This window comes from Rattus norvegicus, chromosome 10 (genome assembly GCF_036323735.1).
Source record: "Rattus norvegicus strain BN/NHsdMcwi chromosome 10, GRCr8, whole genome shotgun sequence".
Lineage (NCBI taxonomy): Eukaryota > Metazoa > Chordata > Mammalia > Rodentia > Muridae > Rattus > Rattus norvegicus.
In genome coordinates this window covers 82,199,059-82,211,324 of record NC_086028.1, presented here as the reverse complement: position 1 = coordinate 82,211,324, position 12,266 = coordinate 82,199,059, and the positions used below count along the sequence as shown (strand labels likewise).

Sequence of the window (12,266 nt, the reverse complement as noted above, 5' to 3'; positions counted from 1 at the left end):
CTGTGTAAACATCTGGTGTGGGACTTTCTACCTCACTCTGGGGTGTGTGTGTGTGTGTGTGTGTGTGTGTGTGTGTGTGTGTGTGTGTGTGTGTGAATGTTTTGAAAGTGAAAGATCCTGCCTAGGACAACAGCTTAGAAATAAGGAGATTAAAGAGAAAAACACAGTTGTAGTCTCTCTCTCTCTCTCCCTCCTCTAAGGGTTTTTTTTTATAATAAAGAGCCACGATTCAATGGGACAGGGTTGTCATGCAGTTGGGCCCCTTGCTCTCAGGCTTGTGTGCATGCATATGCGCGCACACAAACACCCTCTCCCTTTTGTCCTCTCTTGGAATGGGTACCCCCTCATTTATAAAAATTACCTGGAAGGAATGTGGCTGCCAGGGTTTGTTCTAGACGATTGGTTCCTGTCTGGGGGAAAGGAATGGCCTCTACTGAATGTGACCGGTGTATGACCGTTGCCTTCCAGCTGACCCCGAATCCCATTCGCATCCTCCTAACTCCAGCCTCCCATACGGATTATTAATGAGAGAAAATACCACCACCATCATCATCTTCCTCATCACAGCACGGTGTTGACCTGCTTGTTAACATGAAACGGGGTGGCGGGGACACCTTCTGCGTTTCCTCCCCGTACCATTATAAATAAGAAGAGATATCCTCTGATGGTCTACCCCTGCCTACCCTTTTGGTTAGGTCAGAGGTGAATAATAGTTCTTTGACAGGCATTGATCAGTTTCATCACACGGTTTGGGCAGTCTGTGCCCCAGGCCTATATTTCCCCACTTACCACTCCCAAATTACCTCCTGAATAACCTTAGCCCATCCCCCCACTCAGTCAGGCAGAGGGTACGACGCCTGAGGAAGTCCTAAATGGACACTAGATGTCACCAAACACCTCCTTTCCCTCAGAGCCCTGAAATTAAAAATAAATAAATAAATAAATAAATAAATAAATAAATAAATCCCTCCTTTAAAGCAATCAAAGAAGGGATTAACTTAGTGGTTTTTATGAGCTGTGTTGTCACATTCAACTAAACACACGTAAAAGAAGAAGTACTGTTACCAGCTCTCTCTCTCTCTCTCTCTCTCTCTCTCTCTCTCTCTCTCTCTCCCTCTCTCCCTCTCTCTCTCACTCAAATAATATACAGATTTTTTTAGAAAGGAAGGAAGGGCTCAGGGAAAAAGAAAGGTCTATATTCTTACGTAGTCCTTTGAGGAGGTAAGGGGGGGAATCTCCTGGGTTTTTAAAATCCCATTACAACAGGCATTGTGTTAACACAGCCCAGGTGTGCCCCGGCCAGGTCCTGTTGCACTCAGGTGACAGAATGAATCTATCCTTGTTCATATAAAGTCCATCTACCCACACGAAGAGCCTCATGGTAGACTGTTTCCACCAGCTAAGACGTCAGCCCCAAGACTGGCATGTTGGACCCATGAAAAGACCTTGTCCTGGTTAAGCCATCACCTGAGCATCAATCCTAAGGAATGCCTAACTTGTTGCTCCAATGCTGATTTCCAAGGAAATAAGACCGTGCATGAGGCCTTAGAGGCCTCGAACACCCATCGGTGAAGGGCACAACCCAAGGTCAGGAGATGCAGCCTTCTGGCTCAGTTTACCTATTCACGGGGTGAGGGGTGGGTGTTTCTTCTTTCCAGTTAACTGAATTTTTTGAGACAGTCTCTCTCTCTATGTCCCTGGCTGGCCCAGAACTTGACTATGTTCGGTCAGGCTGCTTCTGACTCAACAGAGATCTGCCTGCTTCTGCCTCAGTGTGCAGGGATTAAAGACGTCTGGCTCCATAGCCTACAAAGTCCCCCTTTCTATTTGCTGGATGGCTCGTGTTACTGCCATAAACACGTCTGGAACTGGAGGCTGATCTTTTCCTAGTGGCCATTCAGTTGGGTGGTATCTCAGACAAGGGAAGCAGCTATGTTATTTAGGAGGAATGTTTTCTACGGGAGAGAACTTGCTGGCTGGAAGGTCAGGTCACTTCCCCAAAAGGAAACTTGTGACTTCTCTTCTCCGAATAGAGGCATCTTACTTATCCTTTGAGCGGCCACAGTGCTGCTGGATTCCAGAAGGCCTTGCAGCCCCCGGATACAAGGAGCTAAGCCAGGGCAGGGTGTCATCGCACCGAGAGTGATTCAGCACCTGCCCTGTCATGCGTGGTGTTCAGACAGAATGGATTTTTGGAGTACACCTGTTGTTGAACCCCTGCCAGGTACTGATGGCCACTAACCCCCAAATCACTTTCCCCCCTGCTGTTGATGCTTGGAATGTCAGACAGGACCGAGCAGCAGCCGGTGTGTATTTCAAACACAGCAGATGGATTTTTATATTAGCTCCTATTTCATGTTCAGGCAGAGCGACCGCCACACTAAAACCACACAGCCTCAGTGCCGCCGAGTTTGCTTCTGTGAGATTAATTCTGTGAAATTAATTGGGACAAGATTGAAAAGGAAATTAAAATGCAGCTGAGTGAACAGGCCTCTCAAACACCTCTTCTCTGCTCTGTTCAAACTTGAATTCTGCAGTGGTCGCCGGCATCGTGGGAAGTAATTTATGAGAGGCAGGCTCTCAGGAGTGATCTGTTACGTATGAGGAGACCTGCACCAGCGCCACAATCTGGAGCCACTGCAAAGCGCTAAACGTCCTGCTGTGGCTCCTCCAGGGGGAGGAAGGGAGGCTCTTACCAGAAAAAAGCCGTTCAGAAACCTCTGGGCCCAAAAGGAGTGCAGGAGCATCCGCAGGATGTTCACATCCGCTTCGTTATTAAAATCTTTCTCTAGTATATTTTAAGGTCCAAATTAGAAGTCAGCAAGTTAAGTGGGCATGAAGCTGTATGGGGCCTGGGAACGTCTGGATGTGCTGAGGGGCCGTCAGCGGGAGGGCTCTCTGCTGGCCGTGTCCTTGTTACTGCTCATGAGATGGGTACATGGCTCGGGCCTCTTCTGGAAGAGACGTTTGGAGACTCTCTGGTGTCAGTGATGATATTTCTAAACCACAAAGACACAGTGGATCTCCACGTAGGCCTCTTTCACTGGGTAGTGAGTGTTCTTATCTATGTGAGAGAACTTTACTTTGTGCTTCAACGGATGGAGCTTCTGAGGAGTTCTTGGTGTATGAACCACTTTTCTCATAAAAATAAAGGAATTAGTTTCATTTATACATGTGTGTACGTGTGAGTGCCACAGCTTGTGTGTGTGTGCATGTGCCAACAGGTGAGTGTGTGGAGCACAGGGGACAACTGCTGGAAGCTGGTTCTTTCTTTCTGCCATGTGGGATCCTGGGACAGGCAGGCTTGGTGGCAGGTTTCTTCACCCGCAGAGCCATCTTGCTGGCCCGCATTTTGCTCTCTTGTGTCAATGACTTATTGAAATCACAGGAAATGCCCAACACGAAAGGCTGCTTTAATGTAGTGTCAGTGTTAGAAAGAAGAATATAGGAGTTGTCATTACTTATGGGCTGCATACGCCTTCACATACATTCTCTGATCGAAACCCTATGGATGGAAACTATCTTACTTTTTACAGATAAGGACATTAAAGCCTAGAAAGTTTAAGTGACTTTTTCCAAGGTTACACAAATAACCTACCTGAGAACAGGACAGATGGTAGGCTGTTTGGATAACTATGGAGTGCTGTCTGTCTGTATACCTACCTGTCTATAAATCATGTACCACATATATATCACATATAGTGTGTGTGTGTATGTGGTGTGTGTTTGTGTGTGTGTGTATGTGTGTATGTGGTGTGTGTGTTTGTGTGTGTGTGTGGTGTGTGAGTGAATGAATGAGTGTGTGTCTGTGTGTGTGTGTGTTACAGGGCGGGAGAGATGGGTCAATGGTTAAGAACATCGCCTACCATTCGAGAGGATCCACTTTCAATTTCCAGCACCCACATGGTGACTCACAACCTTCTGTAACTCCAGCCCCAGGGGGTTCAAAGCCCTCTTCTGGCCTCTGAGGACACAGACATAAGTACAGACAAAATACCAATACATGTTAAACAAAACGAACAAACAAGCAAGCAAACAAACAAACATCCCGACCCCAGCAGGGAGCAGCAGGAGTCCGGGGTTAGAAGCTGACATCTTCCCCTTCCTATCCGCTCATCTCACTTCCCTGCCTTGAGTCTCCTTTTCCAGACTCTTCTTGCAGCCTCTTCTTTCTTTTCTTTTTCCCCCTCCTATATTCTCCGAGACAGGGTCTCTTTATTATGTAGTCCTAGCTGTCCTGGAACTCAGAATGTAGACCAGGCTGGTCTCAAAATCACAGAGATCAGCATGCCTCTGCCTCCGGAGTCTTACCACGCCCAGCACAGTGTTCCCTTAATAAAGAAAGGGCCATGGCTTTAACTTGGCAGCGAGCATAAGGCCCTGGATTTGACCCTTAGCACTGTGAGTTTTACTTTGAGAGGGGCAAACCAGTTGTATCTTTGGGGGTGAAGACAAAACAGGTGGCGGTTGGAATGCCTGTGGTTCAAATGGAGCAAGTAATTTAAAGCTGCGACAGAGTGCCGGGTGGACTCCAGCAGCTTTGCAACCCCGGGCTCTCAGTGCTTAGAACGGAAGTGTCTGGGGTGGGAGAAACAACTCCCTCATTTTACAAGTGAGTCCATGGGGCTGAGCTTTACAGCTGTCGTGCATCCCGCAGGGAAACATTCTGCAGGTTTCTAGGCAGAGGCCTTCCTTGCTCAGCCAAGTGGCCACTGGCCTTCAGAGGGAAGAAATGTGGAGTTACACCAGACGACATTTTCTTGGACTAAACTCGGTGTGGGTCAGTTTGTTCTCTTGCTCCAGGAATGAAAGGCAGGCTCATTCCAGCAAAGGAAGCTAGCTGGGGCTGAGGTAGGATGAACCTGAGAGACAATTCCAGAAAGCAGGGAATGGCTGAACTTCTAGATGGTATCAGAATGGGTTCATTTGTGTGTGTGTGTGTGTGTGTGTGTGTGTGTGTGTGTGTGTGTGTGTTTGAGACAAGTAAATAGGAAGGGAGGTCTTTTAAGGTTCCTTTTTGTCCAAGGGCTCTGATCGAGTTAGGTAATAGAATCAAGGTAAATCCAATCCCAGACGCTCCCCGAGCCCATGTTAACCAGAGTGAAGCTTGCAAAAGGACTGCTCCTTGAACTACAACCTTCTCATTTCCTCCTCTTGATTTTCAGGGATTAGCAATATAGGGGAGGGAGGCACCTGGTATAGCTCAGGGGGCAGCGATACTGATAGACTGAGAACCTTCCGGAACAGTGGAGAAAGAAGCTGATAGAATTAAGGCAACGAGGCATTTTCGCCCGAATTAAACTCTGATGCATTAGCATGTAGTAATGGAGGAGGGGAACAGAGGTTGATTTTAAAAGACCGGCCTAACGTTCTTAGGCATCTCTCAGAAATACCACAGCCATGGTAACCACATGCCACTCTATATTTCGGGACAGGTCACTGCACAGCCCCTTAGATCTAACTGGAGGGAAGGGACCCCCAGTGAGAAGCCATTAACAAAGGCAAAAGACATGTAAAACAAACAAAATAATCATGACGGAGAGAAGGCCAGCCGCCAGTCTGGCTTTGCACTCCCCCCTCCTGCTACAGGCAACTCTAGACAATGTAAACAGTTAATTTGTTCACCTGCAGGCTCTGGGCAAACAGAGGCCTGGTCACACCTGAGTGGATAACTCGATTACCCCATAATGCCAGCACGGTAATGTACACAAATTCTATTACACGGCAAACCTTGCTTTCGGGCATTTGAAATACCAATCAGGCCAATGTCCACTCCCTTCTTTCCTTCCAATTTATTCTTGGTGTACTGGAGCTGCACCAAAATTGTGGTAGGGTGGTGCTGAGTTAGGGTCTCGGGAGGAATCTCTAGAACGTCGAGATCTCATGCAGCAGGGCCTACAACGACTCTTAACTTCCTGCAAAGGGCCAGGTCTGGGTTTAGTTATTGTTTAAAGGGGTCTGGTTCACTAGAACCACTGGAAGACATCCGGAGACAGACTTGGCCTGTTTCTTTTCTATTACTTTTTATTTCATCGCTTTGCATTTTGTATTCTATTACATTTTATTTATTCATTGCATTTTTATTCACTAATTTACTGTGTGTGTCTATGCCACGATGCACCTGTGGTGGTCAGAGGACAACTTTCAGGAGTCAGTCCTCTCCTTCCACATCATTTCTGGGACTGAACCCAGATCTTGAGTCTTGGCAGCAAGTACCTTTATCCCCTGAGCCACTTCGCCTACCCCTTGGTCTTTTGTAAAGGAGCTCACAGCACATCTCAAGCATAAACAGACCCTTGGTATAAGTAGTGCCAGTCATAGAATAAAGGGAAACAGCGAATGTGACGTTCATAACACAGCAGGTTTTCCCTTCTCCTCCATGGTGTTCACATACTCGTCAATTAAAGAGCCAATCATCCCTATTTCAGAACTGTATTTGTAGCTATTGATGGTCCGCATAGAGAGTGGCCTCTTTGATAAATTCTCTTAGGAATAAAATATGTCACCTTAGTCTGGCTGTATAATATGTGTGGTCCTTTTTGGTTGTTTACAGGATGATGATGAAAAATTCCCTCAAACTGTAGCCTGAGACTCCAGAAAGTTCTTTTATGATAGACAGGCAACAATGTATCCCTTAAAAAAAAGCCCTGTTACTTTCTGATCAACAACAGCACGAGTTAGCTGAGTCCAGGGCCAGCTTCTGCTTGAAGAGGAGAATAAAGTTAGCTGGGCTGTGTGCTGGGCTGTGTGCGGTTGGACTCAGTGGGTTTGGCCTTATCAGCACTGGCTCAAACCAATTGAGCTAACAGGTTCTGACTCCTCCTCCCACAGGTAATTATATCATCGTCTCATTTATCTATAAATGAAATAAAGATCTAGTGTGCCTAGTCAGGATGTTTTCAATAGTACTATATGGTAATAAATTATGCACATAGTGTGACCTTTATATATCATAAGTTCTCAGAAAACAGCTAATTTTGGCTGGCATAATTTTAGTATTGAATCTATGTCATTATATACATTTAAATTTGCTTCAGTGTATCTTTAAATGCGGAAACATGATTCCTGGGCTTCAATTCTTAATTAAAATGTTTCCCAAACAATTATACATTAAAGGGGATTTTGATCTGTGTGTAAGGAGAGCCCTCCAATACGCAGAGAGAGAGGTGCAATAACGTGATATTATTCTGGTCATGGTAAGTATACTAACAGGAGCGAAAACGTAGCTTTGGGCCCAAGCCCTATACTTTACGTCTTTACCTTGCTCAGAATGCGGATGAGGTCACCTCGTTGGAAGGACAGTTCATCTGGCTGGTCACCATGGCAATCCCAGAGGCCCTGGTAATAATCGGCATAGTCCACTGATCAAAGAGAAGAGGAAGCAAAGATAAAAGGAATCAGTTTGGCTGCAAATGGAAACCCGGGTTCTGATACAGCCTCCAGGGAACTCTGGATTCAGGGGGCCTCAGATGACAATCACTCAGAGCAAAGGACTATGGGAGGACGAGATTGTTAACTCACATAAAATATTTACAGATCATAGTAGGAATGTTACTCATCAATACGGTAATAGATGTATTTATTAATAGAAGAAAATCAGGCACATAATTTCTCAGTTGGTTTACAAACAAGCAGCAAAAAGATGTTTCCCACTAGATTTCTTGATCCAGGGCATCCAAACACCAGAATGCATCTCTTCTTTATGCATCTGAAAGAACGGACCCTTCTGCCTGTCCACAAGAGAGGCTGAGTCAGCCAGCATTCTTCTGCATCGTGCCTCACATTTTGGCCCCTTCTGTTACCCAGGAGCTTTATCCCAGGTACCTTATGAGGGAGTCACCAATAAGTACTGAAACGAATAGCCCAGTCTTTAAGTGGACCCATGGGGGTGTCTCATCCATTACAACTAAATTCTGGGTGGGCTGGCCCCTTTCCAGCATCTCATTTGTAGACCCTGAACATGTCTGCCAAGATTTATCTGCAAGCTCCCGGGGAACAGAAACCAAACTGATCTGCATTAAAAATGAAAGCAACTGAAGACACCAAACCAAGCTTTAGAAAGCACAGGAGAGATTTACTGGGCTCCTCAGCCAGACTAGATGGCAGTGATGCCACAGGACAGCCATCGATTCTTAACAATGAAGAATTTGTATTGATCCTCTTCTACCCGGAAAGGTTAAACACCATCGTCCACAGTGGGCGAGCATGTGGGGGTTTGAATGGCGGGAGAGCTAATGCCCACTGGACCAGGGACACTTGGAGTTTCTTAGAATATTCCATACTAGACCAGTGAGCCAAGCACCTGCCAAAGGTGAGATTTGATCCGTGGGACTCAGAAGTCCTGAGATGTAGTTAAAAATCTGTGTGACTTTAAGCTAGGAGGCTGATGCAGGAGGATCATGAATTCTAAGCCAGCCTGGGTTTCACTGTAACACTCTGTCTTGAAAAATGGAGCGAAAAACATTTGTGCGATTTCTGGGGACTCTGTCTCACCGATTCCTACTTGGTCTGAATTTGTTTGGATTTTCTCACAGGCACCCATGGTTCCAAGGCTGCTCTTGATGGGAACAAATGGGGTGCAAATGGTCAGTGGGGCACTGCAGAGGACCTGGCTGTGCTTGCTCCTTCCCCAGTTTGTTCCTAACTTATGAATAATTCAAATAACAGGGGCACAGTGGAACAGATCCCTGTATGTCTTTGTAAACGACTCTTATTATAGGCATCTTAAAGTGTACAAAAGCAGAGGAGAGACTGGCTCATTTGGGTAAGAGCAGATTGCAAACAGAAATAAAAATGTCAACCACAGAGACTGGGGTGTGTTTTCTTTACACAGAATTGTCTCTGCAGCAGACAATAGAGGGCAGCATACGAAGTAACTGCCAAGAAAACCTCCCTCCATAGACAGAGGAACATGTTGGGAAGAAAAATATATCGGGAGAAAAATGCTAACTGTTGAAAAGAGAAAGCATATATTTTGGGGGGGGGACATCAGTGCAGGAAATGATAGAGAAATATCAACCTTAAAAAGTGATGGTGGTTTCCTCAGAGGCTATGTTATACATTCTCAGTGGTAAGGGAGTTTATAAATCATTCTGAGAGTTTGACTAGATTTAGGAATGAGAAGCCACTTGACATCAATATTCTTTGTGGATTTGTAGATGGCAGAGAAAAATAATTTTTTAAAATAAAAACAGATTTCAGAACCCCAACTTGCCTATTTAAGACTTGTGGGAAGACCGGCAGAACTACCCTGGTATTCTCTGGCTTAGGGCATAGTCACTTTGAGCTTCTGATCCCCACAGTGTGCTTGGGTGTAAGACAGCTCCCAAGGTGCCTCAGTTGTAAGGGAGTTTATAAATCATCATATAAATACATATGAGATTCCCACCACAACTTGATAATGGTGGAGGAGACCACCTGGGGAAAGACCTAAGCTAGAGACATTACACACCAGGCACAGTGGTTCACACCTATAATTCCAGCAATCAGAAGGCTCAGGCAGGAGCAATTGTTTTGAGTTTGAGGCCAACAGGACTCACAAGGTTGGTTCAAGACTAGCCTGGGCTATATTGTGAGAGAGACTTTGTCTCAAAAAAACAAAAACAAAAATAAAAACAAAAAAACCAAAACCAAACCAAACCAAACCAACCAACCAACCAAACAAAAACTCAGGAAGCTGGGGTGCAAGGAGACAGGGAGACAGATTTAATCAACCGTAGACATGAGCCTTCTAAGACACATAGGCTACAGAAAGGCCTTTGGTGTTCAGGAACCCGGGAGACAGCCCAGCCCAAGATTAAGGACCATGACAAACAGCTCTGAGAAGCTAAACAGAATGATAAGAGATAAAACTGGGGAGCACAGTCAGCCTGCTGTCCACAGAGTATTTTGGTTTTAAGGAGATCAATGGGGGAGTCACTCTTTAGCTGGATAAGGTTGGACCCTCATAGTACAAGACCCTTGTTTAACTTATGAGATTCACATTTATGCTACGTGTACAGACACCTTCATGCATTCATTCCTTGGCATCCATCAGGCTTGTGCATAACACTGGGATTGTGCTAGATACTGGGGATTCCACAGTTCCTGCTCCCAAGGCTACCCTCTAGCTGGGGAAGAGCTGTGGACCAGAGCTATTATACTAGTATTCAGGACTATGAGGAGACAGAGGATGTATATGTAGGAGGGAACTTAGCAGAGTCTCAGCGGTCAGGCCCTCTGAAGCTTCAGCTGTCTACAAAAGCCTGAGCTGCTGAGCGGCATCGGAAGATCTAGAAGGTGGGAGGAGGTGAGGCTGAGTAAGACTCCATTCCTGAAGCTTGGCCTCAGGAAGGGCCTGAAGGTCTGCAGGTCTGTACTATGGGTCTCAGCTGTGCCCTAAACCAGCCTTGCCTAGCCTCATACAGGAGAATGAGGGCAGATGCTGGTTCCTACAGGGCAATGAAAGGAGCTAGGAGCCTGAGAACAAGGCTTGTCTCTCTGGACGAGATTTTTGGCTCAGTTAGGTTTCCACCACACTGGCAACTGCCTAAGTCAGAAATGATGCAATCTTCTGACCAGTTAATTAATTCAAAACATCCTCATTCTCATTTTGAGGACATTATTCCATCTAATTATTTTTTTTCTAGTCTGTCCATTTGGGATGAAAGACAAAAGAATAAAAGCTTAATGCCAGCATTTCTCAACGTCTCTCTCTCTCTCTCTCTCTCTTTCAAAAAAAAAGTAACTGCACTAAATAAAAGCCTGGTAATTCAAAAGCAAAAGCTCTAATATATTCAGCATAAAACAGACAGAGGACCTGGAGCAATAATGACAACACTAATAACTAAAACAGTTATAACAATTAACAACAATTACAATGATAGGGGAGCTAATGGCTATGATCACTGCATTTAAATTGCTAGCAGAGCCGGGAAGGAGTGTTTCTAGAGAAGATGGGGGTGGGGTGGGGTGGGAGTGTCTTATTCTGTCTAATCCCACATGAGGGGGGCTAAGCTTCAAGTGAGCAAAGTGTCACAAAGAAGAGGGACAGGCAGAATGGCTTCCTCTTCTCCAGGTGGTTTTTAGGAACCATACGTCAGTCCACACCTGGCTCTTTGTGACCAGGGTTGGCATTTTTCCCTTTATGGAGTCCAGGCTGCTATTACTGGTGACAGAGTCAATGGAAGCACCCAGTAATGGGGCTGCAACACCTATGTAGCTTTCCTTCTCTTCAGCGACAACACAGGATGACTTCTAGAGCTCAGTTGTGGCGGGGCATTGGGTAGCTTCAGAGTACAAGCTGTGACCAGGGAAAAGAGGCTAAAGGCAGGTCAGTGTGGTGTTTACATTTTCTTGATGAGCAAAGGGGCCATGTCAATGAGGTCTGGCATTAGGCACAGCTGTTTAAATTAGGGACACCAGACAAAGCCTTGAAAACAAACTTACCACAGTTGGGCCCAGTGAGAGTTGGACTAACTCTGTAAACAGTGGCTTGGAACGCTCTAGTCTAAGCCGAGCCAGGAGGGGCGGCCATGTTTAGCACACTCAGAGCAGACACCCACCACTACCTTATTAACAATTTCAGAAATATGAAGAAATTTGCCAGGTGTCACTCACTGTGACACCAGAGCAGGGAGAATATTTTTTGCTCATTTTCCATACCATTTGCTTATGTTCAAGCCCATTTCATCTTGAGTTATGAAATTACTCTGCCCCTTAATTTTGTAAGTATGATTTATGTATGGAGGATAATCACAGGTCCTGATTCTCACCTCATCGTTTCTTTTCATTGGGTTAAAATGTTAGCAGGTGATGCTTAACTCAGGGTTCATCCTGGAAAAGCAGAGGACAAAGAGCTACAGGAGCCCATGTCCTCCCTTTTGCTTGGTGTAGAAGTTTTCTGTCAGCGGACACTACAGTGGGCCAGCAGAGGGTCTCCAGGCCTGTGAAAGACTACTCTTCTGCTCTTCTGACATGACTCGATGTTTATAAGACCAAGCCTGGTTTGCCCACAATCAGAGAGAGAGAGACAGAAAGACAGAGACACACAGAGACACAGAGAGACACACACGGACAGAAGGACAGACAGAGAAATACACACACAAAGACACAGAGACACAAGACACACACACACACACACAAGACAGACAAGCAGAGAGATACACAAGAGAGACAAAGACACACAGAGATACACAGAGAGAGACACACAGAGACAGACAGGATAGAGAGATACACACACAGACAAAGACACGCACACACACACATACACAGAGAGAGAGACAGAG

General features: G+C 45.6%; 1 protein-coding gene across 7 annotated transcripts in view; it reads right to left on the bottom strand.

The window, feature by feature from the left end:
* Skap1 (src kinase associated phosphoprotein 1) overlaps positions 1 to 12,266 on the bottom strand; it is a 307,146-nt gene that overhangs the window by 17,782 nt on the left and 277,098 nt on the right. For all 7 annotated transcript variants that reach the window (XM_017597053.3, NM_173311.2, XM_039085325.2 and 4 more), the window contains one exon: positions 7,261 to 7,361. In XM_017597053.3, the coding sequence (XP_017452542.1) occupies positions 7,261 to 7,361 (101 nt within the window). The remainder of the gene's footprint in view (positions 1 to 7,260; positions 7,362 to 12,266) is intronic.